Source organism: Taudactylus pleione, unplaced genomic scaffold (assembly GCF_031769625.1).
Source record: "Taudactylus pleione unplaced genomic scaffold, aTauple2 ptg000609l, whole genome shotgun sequence".
In the NCBI taxonomy this organism is placed as follows: domain Eukaryota; kingdom Metazoa; phylum Chordata; class Amphibia; order Anura; family Myobatrachidae; genus Taudactylus; species Taudactylus pleione.
The window spans coordinates 2,019,759-2,039,703 of record NW_028285011.1 but is presented as its reverse complement, the minus strand read 5'-3'; the positions used below and the strand labels follow the sequence as shown (position 1 = coordinate 2,039,703).

Genomic DNA, 19,945 nt, shown 5'->3' with positions numbered 1-19,945 from the left:
TTCTATAAAAAGCGTACGCATCAGAACGAGACCAGACATACCTTGCTTATCATGTATAATACCTTAGATATCAAAAACCTCTATTTCTTAGCATTTAAACTAACTTAACCAACTTGAATCATACAATTTGATGCTAATGGAACTTTATGTGCGAATATGTAGTGTGTGGGTATTCGAGGTTTGGTAAGGACGCTAGTTATTAATGGGTGAGATTTAAGTGCATAATCTCTCATACACGAAGTGAACATCCAGCAGTGTGGATGGCTGAGAGTTGTAATTCTACATGCCCTCTGTCAGCAGGCTCCCACCTGCTGTGTTCAAAGGAAAACAAAACCTCTTTTGTTCTCACAGACTCTTGTGTGAAGTGCAAATGTATTATCACCTCAAACTTTTTGGGATTTGGAGCCATCTTGTCTAGGATTCAGACAAATCCAATTGTGTAGATATTATATTACAATTGCCACAACTATACTTTATCTGCATCCAGGGATTCCCAATTTGTGTGTAAAAATACCCATTGTCTCTTCTTATTTACTTCTACTCAGACAGCTGGTTTTTCCCGTTGCCCTTGGTAGGTAAACAAAAACATTGCCATCTGTTCTAAGCTCCTGGGTTATAACTTGAATTAATGCTGACCACACAAAATGGTGTCTTGCGATCTCATTTCCAACATGGAGTCTTGCGGCCATTCACAAGATGGCGTCGCTGCGATTAAATTTTAAACTGAACTTGTCTCACTCAATTATTCAGCTTCGACTGGAGGGACAGGGGAGGGTTAGGTTACTTATGATCCCCAGTCGGCATTGTAAATATTTGGCTTTCCGTGATCGGTATGAGAACCGGCGGCTATTCAGCCATCTGTATTTAATACCGATTCCATGAAAACAAGTACAAAATGTATTACATTACTACAGGGAGTAATCTATTTAAAAAAAAATATATACATATTTTTTTGTTAGCATATAACTATTAAATAATTGTGAAATGGTTATTATTATGATTTGTTTACTTATCCAATAGTCTACAAAGATTCTTTTCTCTTGCCATGTCTATTTAAACTCCCAGCTGGAATTACTATTCATACTTTTTTTTTACTGTTATGGGAATGCCCATGCAGTATTTGTTATAATTACATATAATTTTGTTTTGCTTTCCATAGATAAGCCCACCATTATCGATGTGGACATTTACGTTAACAGCATTGGACCAGTATCTTCAATAAATATGGTAAGACAATATTTTTTTAGATTACATAATCAATAATGTATTCAAGTATGCAAGCTTATTGTACAGATGACAACTGAGACAGAGAACTGTTCTTTAAAGCAGGATAAATTAGAGACTTTTAACATTTTCAGCAGTATGGTGTTTCTGATTTCTAAAATGTTTATTGTTATCACATTAGCTTAAATTTGCCTTTACTTTGTTGAATAAGAATCTGAAATCAAATTTATTGTATGGTTAGCTGATCTTTTGGTTCCCAGGTGTATTCAATGTTCGACTTCTGTAACACAGTTAGTCTTAACATCTGTATGACTGTTGCTGACTAGTTGTGTATAGGCAAAGCATGATTAGGGTCGCTGACAATATTCATATTGCACAGAATTAGCAAAGAAAATTGAAAAAGGTTGATTAAAATGTAATTCAGTTATGACTGAAAAGGTGTTAAAAGTTATAAAGTTCCCAGGTATCATAACCAAGAGTATGTTGTCCTTTAGGTATATGCTTACATGACTTAATATAGATGTATACCTGTTAGAAATAGTTAGATGACCACCTTTTACCCACTACCACTAATGCTGATACTTGTTCTCCATTGGTTATTGTAACATTCCTTACTAAACAACAGATAGCCCAATGCATTGCAGAGCAGCAACATATAATGATGGGGTGTGGTATGAGTCTAGAGATTGTACAGATGTGTCCTTATACACTATCACTGCAGCTGTGCCAAATCCCACTTCTTGGTGCGTCAGGTCCATTGCAACTTGGTTTGCGCAGAATGTCTTTTTTGCTAAAATGTGCATCTTGCAATCTGATGCAACAAAACCGCTTAAAGGGTCTGCACTGTTTAATTTGCTATGCAACACTTGTACATCTGTGTGGGAATAAGTCTGCATATGTTTACAAATTACTATGGTGCAACGGTCAAGGTTTTTTGTTTTCCCGCCATGTTTCCTTGTGCTTCATCTGCGAGTTTGTACATATTTAAAAATAATTCCTGTGCAGTTAAAGTCGCAGCCATGCGTCTCTGGTACAGATTGAGTAGAGTTTGGCTTCATCTGCAGTGCGAATAAGACACAAATTCAAAGAAAAATACGGTGCACTACGCCACTCGACGTGGATTACTCACGGCGCGTGTCCCACGCTGTATGACATTTTGAGACTTGGTGTGTGAGGACACATGTGTACAAATAAGCATCATGGCCATGTTGGGGTCAACCTAGTAATGCAAAATACCCACATTTCCTTGTGAAGTTTATTGTTAGATCTATAGCCATGTCTCCCTGGATGTTCTAAGGACAGTATCTCCTAACACCCTCCAGCTGAAAGCATGGGGCCACCCTTGCCCCAGAAGGGAGGTGCTAGGGTACCCTTTACTATGCTGGTGGCCATCCAGGTATGTAAGTGGAGCCTCAGTTTTATACTGGTGGTATTGTCCTACAACTCTGGGCCATCTCTCATTACCTCTTACAGAAATGGGAAGACCACCCCATAAAAAAATTAAAATAAATAAAACATTATGAGGGGGCATTTTACTAATTCCTTTGCCAAAACCAAACCTGATATGGCAGAAAAACCCTAGCCACGAGAAAAAGGGGACATTTAAGATTAACTCTACCCCACATTGCTAAAGATGGAACCAACATTAGCCTACCTCCTGCCCAACAACACCTCAGGCTGCTATTTTAAAGCACCAAAGCAGGTGAAGTCTAGTTATATTTTTTTAGATGTTCATTTTATTTATATCCTGGCTCTCACCTCTGCAAAGGATTGCAAGAAAGGCTTGCATTGCAGCACTGATGGATAATAATGAAACTTGCTATTTAAAAGTGCTCAGTAATGATAAACTGCAATGTGTCATCAACAGACCCTATCTCTGGTCAGTGCAGCCTAATAAAATATCTATGAGCAACATATAGTGGAAAATCTGTTTGTTCTGTAATAATTGCAAAATCTGTGACTGTGCATATTACACTTCCATAGTGCTGATCAACTGTATCACACTGTATCAAAGTTAGTATGAGGACATACTACCATAGTGTGCAATTTAGGTTATGGTACACAATTTCTCAATTAGCCAAAAACTCTTAATATTGATGAAAAAAGTTTTGTTAATAATTTAGGTGATTTTGCTTTGATGTACTAAGTCGCAAATGATTAATTGTGTTCTTGGGTTTGTCTGTGACTTTAATAACAAATAACTATTTTCTGCAGAAGTTACATTAATCCTCAGCAAGATAACTATCTGCTTAGTAGTTTGGACTTGAAATTGCCAGTTTCTACCTCTTCATTAGGCTTTGACGCTATTGACTAAGATAATTTAGCATGCAGTGAAAAACTACAGAACAATACAATAAAAAGACAGGCCATGCTAACCTTGCTGTATTTTATCTCTGAGCGAGACAATCAGATGACATTTTACTAAGCAAAATTTTAATTAAAAATTAAATTAATAGTGAGTGGCTAAGCTTTATTTTCCTGTACATAGTTAACTTGTTACTCGTGTCATAATTTACTGTAGGTTTTAGCAAAACTAAATTACTTTACAAAAAAATATGGACTTGTCTAGCTTGTTAATTAGGCAGTAGAGTTTAATTACAGCTAAGATATTCTTTAATCTTATTTTGATTTTTCTTCTTAAAATGAAGTTCATTATGTTTTAGACAGATGATAGCAAAGTAAACCAATATATGCCTCAATCAACTTTACTGTAACGTTGTCATTTTTTAGCCACTCTCCCCGACCCCTAGCCAGCTCCTCTCCCTCTCCTCTTATAAGTATCCTATCAAGCATATAGATATATAGTATGTAATAACTTGTACTATTATCAGCAGCATGCAGAATTTTTTTTTAAAGAAAATAATACAAAGGGAAAAAAAGACACAAAGTGGGATCTGGGGTTTAGAAGATAAAGAGGAAAAAGTATAGCAATACATAAGTGGAGAGATGTATCAAGCCTTCTAAAGAAGACACATGGAATTTAACCCATAACAACTTATCAGCTTCTAGTTATAATTTATCAAGTACATTCTATAAATTGATAGGTAGCAGCTGATTGGTTGCTATTGCAACTTCTCCACTTGTTCTCTTTAGAAGGTTTGATACATCTCACCCTATTGTATGTCTTTTAAATATATACTTTTTTTAAGCTCACGGAGCATAAAAGTCACAACTAAATAAGAAAAGTTAATGTAGTAATTATACTCTCTTTTTAATATTTGTAAATGCACATTAAGTTAACGGACTTATAAATACCTGTAAATCACATATGTGATGTTTGATGTTATGGCTAATAATCTGGGAGTTGTGATGATATTACAATGGAGTGGCAAGGAATAGCTGGGATTCACTACAGAACTCAGACTATTCAAGCTCCACATTAAAGACAAACTTGTAACAGAGATCATATAAACCCACGGCTCACACCTTCCCCCAACAATGTGCAGCAACATAACTCCCAATAACTGTAATAAATAAAGACAAGGAGATGCTCATTATGGTAAATTAAACTTGTTTTATTAACAACTATTCTTTACTAAATTTGGAATCCAATTCTGATCAAATATAATAAATGGCTGGTGGCAGAATAAAGCACAAGCATACAGTAGGCACAATATGTGATTCAATAACCAACAGGCAATTAATCAGGGGGCTTATAACAATAACCACTGTGCAAAATGTTGCCAATAGAGTGCCACCTCCTCAAACATTAACCAATGAACCCCCATATGGGTAAAGTCGACAAAATGTAGATTCTCACCACACTTGACCAAATATGCACCATATTGGCCACTGTTTGCCATATTTTACTGCCCCAAACAAATTAGAAGACAGATCACAAAATAAAACACCACGCAGCATGTATAGCAAACAGACAAACACCAAAAACAGATCTGAGTGGGTGGGAATTTTTGTGAAGGGAATGGCACAATCTGCTCCCACCCTAGCTTAAATAACTTCCATGTAGCCACACCTCCCAAATACAACTGGTCAACAAAGAGTGACCTGATCAAAAACCTATCCAACAACAACTCTTTAACCCCTTACTAACCCATGCAACTCTTTAACCCCTTACTAACACAAGACTTGTGGATTTGGGGCGGATGTATCAAACAGGGAAAAGAGTGGGAAGTGGACCACTGCAAGCCTATAGCAGGCAATCAGCTTTGAGGTAGCATTTATCAAGTACATTCTATATAATGATAGGTAGAAGTTGATTGGTTGCTATGGTCAAATACTCCACTAGTCCACTTCTCCACTCTTTGATACGTCATTCCCTTTGCTTTGTTTCAAGCATAATCAGCTTTCAGATTCATTCATCATCCCAATAACTGTACTCACCACTCTGTACCAGTATACCAACTATATTCATAGCCCACTAAAGCCTAGGTACCTAAACTACATATACATACCTTTCATCTTCATTACTTCCAAGTCCTATTGTTCCAAGACTGAGAGGTACAGACATGTTGTAAAGCCCTGTTTCAGTATTAATTTAATTTAAGGACATAGTACCTAATGCTAATTATGACAGTTATTGAAACCTAAATCAGGTTTAAATGATCTGTAAAAAAGGCTGCCTTGTGTTCTCTTCTGGTAATTGTTCTTCTCGATGACTTCTAATATTATTTTACATTGCAGGGGGTACATTTTCCTATGTCAATTGTTAGAAGTTACATTTTGTAAGTGTTGAATTATTTACTAGTTCATTTACTTAGTTTCTCTATAACAATAGACTGTGTCCACATATACAACAATGTATGAATAATTGAAAGATCTAAGCATACGCCATGTTTTTTTAATCACACAGAGAATGAAGTAACTATAATAAACTTAATATAATAAGCACAAGTGAGAAATTGCTTAATTATAATTGTTTACTTTGCCCACATGTGTGAGGATACAAATGTTTTCAAGCACTGGACAATGAAAGAGATAAAACTTGGACACATCTGTCTTTGCAATGGTGTTTTAGTTGTAAAGTGAATACACATATATCACAAGCCAGCAAGGGAATAATAATAAAAACCACCAGTCCTATTAATACACCATGGGATATCTTGCTAAAAGCTTTCTACATTCAGTCAGTCCTCCCAACTAATTACCACATTAAGGACAGTATGGAGACTTCCCTCCATCAAACATCACTAATGTTATTGGGGTTTGATCAGGGCCAGATTAACAATGGGGCGGATGGAGCTACAGCTCCAGGCCTAAAAATAAAAATAGGCCCATCAACATGACAGAATGATTACTAGCTGCCTAACTGGTCATAAATTTTAAGTATTTAAATAGTTTTTCTAGTCCCCCCCCAAAAGAAACAAAATTATGCAAGTTTTCTATTTCTATGTAGTTAGGGAGACATTGTGGTCATAGTGTAGGGGGTGTATACTCCAAGGTGACTCTGACCACAGCCACACAGCACCGTTCACAGCTCTTCCCCTTCTCAGTATAGGCCCTTGAACATTTTCAGCTCCAGGCCCATGTGGGCCTTAATCTGGCACTGGGTTTGATGCACTCTTTTATTTTTGATAAATGTCACAAATTATCTTCATCAGGGAAAGTTTATCAGGTCTCTGCCCATGGGCAGAACACAATAGAGAGTACACAATTAGTTAGATTTTTCAATTTTGCAGATGGCACAAACTTCATTTTACCAGCAAAATGATTTAATTTTTAGACAGTCAGCATGTACAAGGAGTCAGCCTATATTTTCAATGGAATTTTCAATGAAACACCTTTTATAAGAGCAAACACATTTTAATTCAAAAAGACTTGATGTCCTCTAGCTGTCATGATTTGATTGACAGGAGACAGAAGCACAGAGGAAGCTGCCTGGGTGATGTATTGCAAAATAAATAATAATCCCATAGAATAATATAAAATTATATGACAAAGTGATATGCTGAACTCATATAACTAGCAAACTATATATGTAGATATATAGCTAAAGATGGCAAAAGATATGTGAACATAAATGGGGTGGTTATAAAAAAAATCCAAAAATGGGTATTTAACATTAAGATTAATAAAATTAACAGTCATAAAGTTTAAATAACAATTGCAGGTAGAATTTAAAACTAGAGTCAGCCACTACCAATGCACATCATCTGACAGAGTAATATGTCTGTCAAATTTAATAAGGTACTAAAAGTCCTGACAATGGGCCTGATTCAGACCCGGTCGCAAGCTCTGAGCGCTTGCAACCGGGTCGATGTTTGCCCACTGGGCATGCGCGAAACAGAGCCGGCTCCGTCGTTCGCATGCGTGAGACCCGGCTAGCGACGGGTACTTCGTCGCTCCGGGCCTCGCGCCAAAGGGGGCGAGCTGTCGATGGTGAGTGACAGCTCACCCCCTTTGGTAGGCGTGGCCGGGGGGGCTTCACAAATGGAGGCGTTCCCAAGCGAACGCCTGTCGTTTGTGGGCGGCCCCTCTGACATCACAAGTGATGTCAGTGGGAGAGTTTCCAGCTCTATTAGAGCCAGAAGCTCTCTGGGGCTTGCGGCCATGAGACCCTACCATAAGGGTCTCATCGCAAATGCCCGATGGTCGCGATGGTCTTGACCATCGCGACCATCATCCTGGCCGCTCGCATAAGCTGTGGGTTGTCACCCACAGCTATGCGAGCGGCCAGGAGGCTGCTCAAAAAAAAAAAAAACACTCCCAGATTCAGAGCGAGCGCTCTTTCAGAACGTCCAGCTCTGAATCAGGCCCAATGTTCCTTAGTTGAGAGGTAGATACAATATATTATAGTCATCATCCAGGCCATATGGGATATGGCTTTTGATATTTCAGCGCATTTCAGTGTTCATCCCAACAAAGCAAATGGTTTGTAATGCATTAAGTAGCTGTATTAGAGAAATACACAGTCCCGTACATGTGTAGGCACAATAGCTCCCAGTGAAGTACAGTAGCAAGTCATAGTAGTATGTTCTTAATAAGGAACAAACAGATCTTACATGCAATTGATATATTTTCTCAATAAACTCACTTTAACAAAGAGCTTTTATCAATAAAATGGCTGGGTTTTATTTTTGAAAAGGCTTCCTCTGTTTTTTACTACATAATTTTTCAGGCTTTTTACCCAAACCTTGGATAAGCTGTCAGGTTGATGTCGCTCTATAGTATATATTGCTATATTCTTATTGCTGCTTTTAGGAATGCCTAGAAAATTTAATCGTTTTTTAATCAATAGTAAAGCGCAACAGAATATGCTGGCGCTATTAAATAAATGTGTATATATATGTATATATACACAAACTTTGTTGCTCGGCACTCTGGATGATAAAGTACAACAGGGTAGCCTCCTAAGTAGAGATATGCAATATATTCCTATAGTGGGGTATGGCAACTACACAAAATAAGGAAAGAGGGGGCACTCCTGAATTCAGTGAATAAAAAAATTGTGTATTCAAAGCATCATAGGCATAGTACAGTCAGTCGACTAACTGTACTATGACTGCCTCTTTCCTTATTTTGTGTGGTTGCCATACCACACTATAGGAATATATTGCATATGTAAATATACACACACACATATATATATATATATATATATATATACAATCACAGATGGCCTGGCACTCCCAATATCACACAAAAAGTATCTGCTGCCGGTGCCCTCACAGATTCCTAGGATACAGATAGCCAAGGTGCGGCACTCGCGGCATAATTTCGATTGAATAAGCAATGTGTGACAAATAATTAGTCAATGTTTCAGTTCTTTACTGAACTTTTTTCAAGATAACAAATACATATAACAAACATACCTTTATACATGAACAGCACTACGTGTAATGCTGGGAGCCAGGGCCGGGACCACCCACCCGTCCAGCGGCACCAAGAGATGACGTCATGACGCCTAGGCGTCCAGGCTCGGCTTCCCTCAATTGTGTCACCATCACCATAGCTACCATGTAAACAAAAACAATCTAAAATCAATCGGCACAGGTATAAAGCAACTTACAGGGAAATAAACGGGGTTAGCTCATACTGATGTTCATATATTATCATGTAATGAGTATTATTTCAATATTAATAAATAATCCCCAAGCATGACGGCAAAATATATATATCGCAAATCAAAAATTGATTTTACACTCTCATAGCATGTCAATCGGCATAAATGTCAGTCAAAAACAGATTATAAAGATTATAAAAAGCTGTTATATGAAATATTCTCGTTGAGTCCCTTAGGAGAGATAACATATAACCGGGCTATCCAGCGCTCCTCACATTGTAATAGTTTGGTGGCGCGATCACCACCTCTCATTAAAGGGGGAATGTGGTCGATCATTCTGTACCTGATGCTAGATAATGGGTGACTAAACTCTGCAAAGTGACGCGCCACCGGCTGTTCACTGGAACCACTCGCCAATGCATTGCGAATGGCTGAACGATGCGCTGCCATTCGCTCTTTGAATTTCCGCTCGGTTTTACCGACATAAGATAGTCCACAGGGACAAATAACCTGGTGTACCACAAAGCAAGTATTGCAATTCAATTGGTGTCTAATAAATAATTTTTTTCCGCTATGGGGGTGTAAAAATGTATCTCCTCCTATCAAAAATTGGCAAGTTACACATGTGCATTTAATGCAACCAAGTTTCTTATTAAGAAAATATTGTGACTTATTACCCAGTTTTGATATATCTGTCTTGACTAAGAAGTCACGTAAATTACGCCCTCTCGAATAGCTGGGCATCAACTGGCTCCCATGCAAATTTAGTGTACTGTCTGATTCAATTAAAGACCAATTAGATTTAGCAATATGGCCGATCTTAGAAGATGATGTATTGAATCTGTTGACCCAGGGAAGTCTATTATTAAGGGATTGACATTTATCCTTTTTAACTAATAGTTGTTTACGATCCAATGCTAATACTTTAGCTTTGGTCAATTGTAGGGACTTAAATGAATACCCCCGAGCACAAAAGCGCTCAATTAACTCGTCAATTTGAGAAATAGCCACATTTGAATCACTGTTAATTCGTCTGACCCTGATCATTTGGCTATATGGTAAACCCTGAATAAGTTTCCTCTGATGGCAACTCTGGGCCTGTAGTAACAGATTTCTATCTGTAGGTTTAGAATAAAGTGTAGTCTCAATGGCATTGTTTCTAACCAATATCTTTACATCCAAAAAATTCACCTCTGTCAAGCTCATGCTATAGGTACTTGAAATTGAATAGGAGAGCTACCCTGGTTATGAGCTACCATAAGTGATTGAAATTCTACCGCTTCACCACGCCAAAACACTAAAAGATCATCAATGAAGTGTGAATATAACATAATTTGAGATGCAATATTAGAGTTAGAAAAAACCAAGTCACTTTCAACCTCAAACATCACAATGTTTGCATACACAGGAGCTGCGCTAGAGCCCATTGCGCAGCCCCTGTGCTGCAAATAAAATGATTTATCATATAGAAAAAAATAACTTGTCAATACCAGTTTGAATAATCACAATATGCAATCAATCATCGCTTCCCCAAAAACAGCTTTTCTCCCCCAAAAAGTTTTCACACATGCAAGGCCAAAGTCGTGGGGTATCGAAGTATATAAACTTGTCACATCAATTCCAATAAGCCACGACTTTGGCCTTGCATGTGTGAAAACTTTTTTGGGGAGAAAAGCTGTTTTTGGGGAAGCGATGATTGATTGCATATTGCAATTATTCGAACTGGTATTGACAAGTAATTTTTTTCTATATGATAAATCTTTTTTTTTGCAGCACAGGGGCTGTGCAATGGGCTCTAGCGCAGCTCCTGTGTATGCAAACATTGTGATGTTTGAGGTTGAAAGTGACTTGTTTTTTTCTAACTCTAATATTGCATCTCAAATTATGTTATAATCACGCTTCATTGATGATCTTTTAGTGTTTTGGCGTGGTGAAGCGGTAGAATTTCAATCACTTATGGTAGCTCATAACCAGAGTAGCTCTCCTATTAAATTTACCTATAGCATGAGCTTGACAGAGGTGAATTTTTTGGATGTAAAGATATTGGTTAGAAACAATGCCATTGAGACTACACTTTATTCTAAACCTACAGATAGAAATCTGTTACTACAGGCCCAGAGTTGCCATCAGAGGAAACTTATTCAGGGTTTACCATATAGCCAAATGATCAGGGTTAGACAAATTAACAGTGATTCAAATGTGACTATTTCTCAAATTGACGAGTTAATTGAGCGCTTTTGTGCTCGGGGGTATTCATTTAAGTCCCTACAATTGACTAAAGCTAAAGTATTAGCATTGGATCATAAACAACTATTAGTTAAAAAGGATAAACGTCAATCCCTTAATAATAGACTTCCCTGGGTCAACAGATTCAATACATCATCTTCTAAGATCAGCCATATTGCTAAATCTAATTGGTCTTTAATTGAATCAGACAGTACACTAAATTTGCATGGGAGCCAGTTGATGCCCAGCTATTCGAGAGGGCGTAATTTACGTGACTTCTTAGTCAAGACAGATATATCAAAACTGGGTAATAAGTCACAATATTTTCTTAATAAGAAACTTGGTTGCATTAAATGCACATGTGTAACTTGCCAATTTTTGATAGGAGGAGATACATTTTTACACCCCCATAGCGGAAAAAAATTATTTATTAGAAACCAATTGAATTGCAATACTTGCTTTGTGGTATACCAGGTTATTTGTCCCTGTGGACTATCTTATGTCGGTAAAACCGAGCGGAAATTTAAAGAGCGAATGGCAGCGCATCGTTCAGCCATTCGCAATGCATTGGCAAGTGGTTCCAGTGAACAGCCAGTGGCGCGTCACTTTGCAGAGTTTAGTCACCCATTATCCAGCATCAGGTACAGAATGATCAACCACATTCCCCCCTTTAATGAGAGGTGGTGATCGCGCCACCAAACTATTACAATGTGAGGCGTGCTGGATAGGCCGGTTATATGTTATCTCTCCTAAGGGACTCAATGAGAATATTTCATATAACAGCTTTTTATAATCTTTATAATCTGTTTTTGACTGACATTTATGCCGATTGACATGCTATGAGAGTGTAAAATCAATTTTTGATTTGCGATATATATATTTTGCCGTTATGCTTGTTGATTATTTATTAATATTGAAATAATACTCATTACAGGATAATATATGAACATCAGTATGAGCTAACCCTGTTTATTTCCCTGTAAGTTGCTTTATACCTGTGCCGATTGATTTTAGATTGTTTTTGTTTACATGGTAGCTATGGTGATGGTGACACAATTGAGGGAAGCCGAGTCTGGACGCCTAAGCATCATGACATCATTTCTTGGTGCCGCTGGACGGGTGGGTGGTCCCGGCCCTGGCTCCCGGCATTACACGTGGTGCTGTTCATGTATAAAGGTATGTTTGTTATATGTATTTGTTATCTTGAAAAAAGTTCAGTAAAGAACTGAAACGTTGACTAATTATTTGTCACACATTGCTTATTCAATCGAAATTATGCCGTGAGTGCCGCACCTTGGCTATCTATATATATATATATATATATATATATATATATATATATATAGATAACCATCACAAACAAGCGGCGGCACTCAGGGACATTATATATAAATGATTGGTCTATATAAAAATAAACTCCATTGTTTACACCAACGTTTCAGGACACATGTCCCTTTGTCAAGGTATATCAGCCTCAGACACATTGGAACACATATATATATATATATATATATATATATATATATATCACAGTACTAGGCAGGTGTGGAAAAAATGCTGTAAAGTAAAAATACTTTCAAAAGTAGAAGTGTTAATAGTTTATTTTTATCAATTAGCAAAATGCAAAGTGATTGAACAGAAGAGAAATCTAAACCAAATCAATATTTGGTGTGACCACCCTTTGCCTTCAAAACAGAATCACCTCATCAATTCATCTAGGTACACTTGCACAAAGATTTTGAAGGAACTCAGCAGGGAAGTTGTTCCAAACATCTTGAAGAACTATACACAGATCTTCTGTGGATGTAGGCCTGCTCAAATCCTTCTGTCTCTTTATGTATTCCCAGACAGACTCAATGATGTTGAGATCAGGGCTCTGTAGGGGCCATATCATCACTTCCAGGACTCCTTGGTGTTCTTCACACTGTAGATAGTTCTTAATGACATTGGCTGTATGTTTGGGGTTGTTGTCCTGCTGCAGAATAAATTTGGAGCCAATCAGACGCCTCCCTGACGGTATTGCATGATGGATAAGTTCCTGTCTGTATTTCGCATCATGAGGACACTATTAATCTGGACCAAATCCCCAACTACATTTGCTGAAATGCAGCCCAAAACTTGCAAGGTACCTCCACCATGCTTCACTGTTGCCTGCAGACACTCATTATTGTACTGCTCTCCAGCCCTTCAGCTCAGACCCAAGTACACCATCTACTGTTCGGAGAAGTCTGGCCAGAAGTGATCTTCATGAAAGAATTGCTGGCAAAAACTCAACTATGCATGAAAACATAGGAACTTTGGTGCAGAAAAATGACAGCAGGTACTCAGGTACTACAGAATTGATGAGTCAAAATGTTAAATATTTGGCTGTAACAGAAGACAGTTTGTTTGATGAAGGGCTGGAGAGTGAGTGTCTGCAGGCAAGAATAGTGCAGTAAAATTCACATATAGTAAAACACCGGAATACACCCATAGAGTGAACCCTTACCAATAATGTAGCTGAGTGGTACTCCTTGACCTCAGGGTACCAGCCATGAACCACCAGCTGCCAGTGGAGCCACAGCCTGCTGAGACCATTTTAGGTTTAGGAATGTTTCCAGGGATGCTGGATCACACTAGAACAGTGTCGCAGGACCTTAAAGAAGGGGAGCTGCGGTCTTACAAACAGGATGTTGTGCACATTTTGATACATTAAGTTGGATCTTATGAGCTGGGCTATATAGTGAGAGTACAGTATATCTATCAGCCTGGATTCTAAAAGTGCCCCTTTTCTATATATATATATATATATATATATATATAAAAGTAGAAAAAAAAATAGAAAAAATTGAAAAAAAAAGAAGAAGTTGTAGTTGCTTATCATGACGTTAAGTTCTCTGGTATGGATAGTGTCTCTGTCACTGACTTGGAGGGCTGGTGCAGGGGAAGTTGTGTTCTGGTTACCTTGACAACCAGATGTAGTGTGTTTCAAACCACAGGAAGTGGAAGGAATGTGAGTTGCACGCCAGCAGGGCTACACATGATTGTTGAAATGTATGAAGTTAGATTTTTTACTTTATTGACCTCACATGATGCTTATTTATATTGGCATTTCATTTAGCTGCTTTGATTATTGGGTTAAAGTTATCTGCTGTTTTCAACAGGTGAAATATTTTTAGTGATTGGGGGAGGAGTTCTTTGATTAACTACATGGGTATATATGTGCTGTATTTCACTTGATTTTTAACCTTGACAAAAGTCCATGCACAGGACCGAAACGTCGGATTTTGAAATGCTGTAAATTTTTTTACTGAGATGTAATAAAGAAATGTTTTTAAGAAGACTGGTGAGTGCTACCACCCCCCTTTTTTTCTACTTTTGCATGAAGAGGATTATTGTGATCCCATATGGGTGTGTCACCCCAGCAATTTATTATTGAAGACGAGAGTGTGGATCTATTTGGACTATATATATATATATATATATATATATATATATATATATATATATATACATTTACAGTAGACAGGACTTCACAGTCACATTTCTCTCATATGCATCTGATCTCAATATTGTTTCTGCAATATTGTAGGCAGGGGATAGTGGCTGTCTGCATCTATATCCTGCTATTGATTTCCATGGTTACCCCCTATGTGTTGCAGCCTATATAAAATTCTGCATGGTTTTACACATCTGTTTTTCATGCTAGCACTGACTGTGAGAATTTAGAATTGATATAAATGGAGGTTTAGGAGTGGAAAAGATTGACAGATAGAGTATATCGAGGTCAGTCATAGTGTCCCAATGATACGTTATCAACAGAAAAGTTTCATGAGCACCTTACTGTGTATATCATACTTGCCTGTGTGTATCTGTATGTATAGAAGAGCACAGTGTAATCATAAATCACATCACTTTTTATTTTTATTAACAACACAATTTTGACACATTTTTGTTCTCTCTATAAGTGGCAATTTGGTATATGCATAATAGAAGTTTTGATTAAAGACTCCACAAGACACTAATTGATCTCCGATACAGAGTTTCTGTGGGAGATAAAGGACCTAGTTTGAGATTTAGACTGCAGAATCTCCATATAACCTTGAATATGTCACTATGCTTCAGGTGCCAATAAGACTGTGAGCTCTTCACAACAGGTATTCACAGTGACTTGTTCTGGCAGGTCTATCTAAAAATCAATACACATCCTGCAAAATCTTCAACAACAATGACAATTGTTACTTGCTACATTGGATGAGACACTTTGGTACTATTCCAACATCCATTCTCATTCATTTTTAGACAGGCATCGTAAGAATTTTCATTATAAGATAAGTACTTGATAAGAACAGGTGTGCATTTGCTTTAACTGTTCATTCATCATCACAATTAAAATATTTTTCATGCGCCATATGTTTTCTTGAAAAAGGAAACATATGATCAATTATTTAATAAGTTATTCAATATATAAATTGTAAAATAAATATTTAGTAAATACATTGTTAAAGCAACTATAGCTAAAAATAACATATAGGGAAAAACAATTGGGAATACATTTTCTAAAGTGCAGTTTTACAAAAGTGGAGGTGTTGCCTGTAGCAATCAATCAAATTTTAGTTAACATTATCTAGAAGGTGTTAGATACAGTAAATGCTAGAATCTGGTTGCTATGTATAACACCACTACCTTTGTACTTGTAAAACAACTTTAGTAAATGTACCACTTTCTGTTTGGGATTTTAATTGTTGAAAAATGTTCAGATCAGCATGTGTTTGAAAATTCAGCATTCCTTTCTCCCTACCGAGTGCTGTGATGCAGGGCCAGATTATAGGAGGGGTGGTTGGAGCAGTCGCCAAGGGGCCCCAACACCTTGGGGGCCCCTACACTGCCACAAATGTTGACTGGAACCTGGCCACTCACCCTGGCAGGATCCCAGCAACATCACCGCACACTCTCACTGCCACTGATTGACGGACCCATAGTGGCTGCCTATGGAAGCCCTGCCCTTTTAATTAATTATTTGGGATAAATCATAATCACTTTCATTGCTGGCAGATGTTTTCTAATTACCTTTGTACATTATTTTGAATGTAATTGGTTAACTCTGGATGTGTTCATTTATACAACCAGATAAATGTAGGATTTGCCTTTCACTTCTTTTTCCTAAAAAGTGTTTAGTTGCTTCTTATTTGCATTTTGTGGTGGAAAAAGATCTGTCATTCTGCCATGATTTATCTTGATTTCAGTGTTTACATAACAACCACTAGGTATTTGCTTGTTGTGCCATATGCTGCACCATATTTGCAATTTCTCCCAGAATAGTTATACAGAATGGTAGTTGCTCATATCAATTTATTGGTCCATCACAGGTGCATGTAACAGAGAGGTTAATCTAGACTATAAAAAACATACAAACAAATTGCCTCAACACACCATAATGGACCAGCAAAAGAGATCTACATCCTACATACTAATATTAATGCAGAGATCTCGGTTACATACATTTGCAAACATATGATAAGCCACCAGTCAAGGTAAGGTGTCTCTGTTCTGGTGGTCCTACGTTACATGATAATAGCACCTACTTTGTGTCATACATTTATGTATTTCTAAATTGAGAACCACTCATTTCTTCTGAAACTTCTCAGAGAGTCCCGAATTTAGGGGGTATCCTGACAGAGATTGGATGACATGATTTGCATTAAATTGTGTACTTGTATAACTGCCCCTACTGTAAAACATTACAAATTTCAGATGTAAACAGCAGGGGTGGGGCAAAGATGATGCAATTGAAGCAACATACTCACTGCCCATGAGATTGGGTTGCCCTCTGAGTGACTTTTCTAGGGCGGGTTGTTAACCATGCTCACTTCTGTTTACCATTGGGAGTGCAATTAGTGGACATGCTGAGTGACAAATACTTGATCATGCTACCTGTCAAAAAGAAACATGCTTCTCATTGGGCACTATCTGAATAGGAGTATATCAGTAATGGAAATCGACCAGGCTGTCTTTTATCCCCTATTATCTTATTACTTTGTATGGCAGCCCCTAGACTACATCCTGATTTTTCTGGTCTGCAGATTGGTGATTATGAATATAAACAGGCATTGTTCGCTGATGACCTTTTGGTTATCTTGACTAATTTGATGGTGTCTATCCTGAACTTAGTCTTTGAATACCAATACTTCACTTCCCTCTCTAATTTAAAGATTAATTATTCTAAGTCTGTATTGGAAAAATTTTACAACATCCTCCATGGTAGTAGAAGGTCTGAAATCCCCCTTTGCATTCTCCTGGCATGCATCTAGCCTTAAATACTTAGGCATCATGTAAAACTGTGATCTAAGCAGTCTCTATGCCGACAACTTCCAGCATCAGTTCCATAGTGTTCGTACTGACCTTAGAGACTAGCGCAGGGGGACTTTCTCGTGGTTTAGATGGTCTAGTATTATAAAGGTGAACATTTTAACGAGGATTCTATACTTACTTTAAAGTCTTCTTACACATATCTTTAAGGAAATGGTTCAGTGACATTGACCAACTGGTGAGAGATTCTGTTTGGGGAGGTCAGAGGCCCCACTTTAAGCATGATGTCCTTTACCATTGTAGACACTGAGGGTGGTCTTCAGCTCCCTCACTTTGTCCCATATACATGGCTGTCATTTTAGGCAGAGTTCTGAAATGGATGAGATCTAATTGAATCTGCTAATTAAATCTGGCCCTACATCTGCATAGACTATTTAACTATGTGGCCAGGAAATGTAGTCTCATCAATTTGCATTAAATTATTTAAAATGTTACCATTATAAATTATCCTGTAATTTATTTATATTTGTGTCTGCTGCCTAAAGAAATACATAATTTAGTTTAGTGATAATTTAATTAAAATTAATATTTTAAATGCTGCATCTTCATATTATAAAGCATGAAATGCTTTTACTGCATCATACAATAATTAAAATAATGGCCATTTAAATGATAGTTAAGAGCTATCACTGCAATGGTTTGTGTTTAAAAGTTTCTTGTAGAAAAATAAATAGCATTGCACTATATTAATGTAAAATTAAAAACAAACTTAAGGGGGGATGAGCCCTAATAATTTTTCGGATGGAAAAAAAATTACTTTTTTTTAACCTTCTGTCAATTTAATTAAATCCCCTTTTATCCGTCTGAAAAATAACTTGTTTTTTTTGGCGAATACACATAGGTTCAGTGATAATTTCATGGACTTATTTGTTTTTGCCGCTGGCTTCCTGATAACATGATCATTTTTGGGGATTTTTTTTGGAGTGTGCTTAGCACCTGGAAAAAACTACCCAATAAAGGCTGTTGACGGCTGCACTTTGGGTCTAATTGCATAGCCCCTGGGGATAAATTAGCCAGCATAGATGCACTGTATTTTACAAACAATTCTTACATAAATTATGGGGCCACTCTCATCCAAAAATGGGTTTCTGATTAAGCTCAGATCCTCCTTGTATGCTACTTATTATATATCTTAGTACAGGTTGAGTCTCCTATATCCAAATATTCCGAAATACGGAATATTCTGAAATACGGAATATTTTCAGCATGACTGAGATAATGAAACCTTTGATTTTTAATGGTTCAATGTACACAAACTTTGTCTAAGGCACAAGTTATTAAACATATTGTATAAAATTACCTTCAGGCTCTATATATAAGGTGTATATGAAATATACATGAAATTTATTTATGTACACAAACTTGGATTGAGCCACAAAATTATTGGAAATATTGTATAAAATTACCTGCAGGCTGTGTGTATAAGGTGTATATAACACATAAATGCATTCCGTGTGTATATTTGGGTCCCATTCCCAAGATATTTCATTATGATATGCAAATATTCCAAAATACAGAATATTCCGCTATCCAAAATACCCCTGTCCCAAGCATTTTGGATATCGGAGACTCATCCTATACTAATCTCATGATCACATTGTAAATTGTACATTTAATTTTAATAGCTGTTTGGTTCAAAATTGTTATGTTTTTAAGTATTTTATTATATTATTGTTTGCAATGGATAACAGTATAAAACCTACTGAATACTTTTTTTTTTTAAACAAAGAATAGACAAAAATAAGTAAGCAGTGAGCAACTCCTACGTACAATATTAATTAGCTATGCCTAAATTATAGACCTTATTGTTTAACATGTATTAAATATGTTTGCAGTCTCTTTTTTATGTGGATGCTGCTAGGAGGCTAGCTCATAATGTGTTTCATCCTTGGGCAGAGAACACAGTTTTTTGACTAATTAATATGAACCATAAGTTGCTCCGCAAACTGAATAATTTAGTATGCTTGAATATAAAGATGCATAGTTTGAATTAAATCGAAGTATACCATTTTCTATCACTGTCACAAATTGTTCCCTTGTGGTGGATATTATTGTTACATTATATTGTGCAATACAGAGTTTGCACAAGAGATAAGGACGGGATATAGTATGGATGTGTACAGTTACTGTGTCGACAGTGACTCTGTAGACATGTGAAAGCCAGTGCCAGGATCTGGGAAGACAATT

General features: G+C 37.0%; 1 protein-coding gene across 2 annotated transcripts in view; it reads left to right on the top strand.

The window, feature by feature from the left end:
• GABRG3 (gamma-aminobutyric acid type A receptor subunit gamma3) overlaps positions 1-19,945 on the top strand; it is a 696,464-nt gene that overhangs the window by 125,656 nt on the left and 550,863 nt on the right. For both annotated transcript variants that reach the window (XM_088454037.1, XM_088454036.1), the window contains exon 3: positions 1,160-1,227. In XM_088454037.1, the coding sequence (XP_088310163.1) occupies positions 1,160-1,227 (68 nt within the window). The remainder of the gene's footprint in view (positions 1-1,159; positions 1,228-19,945) is intronic.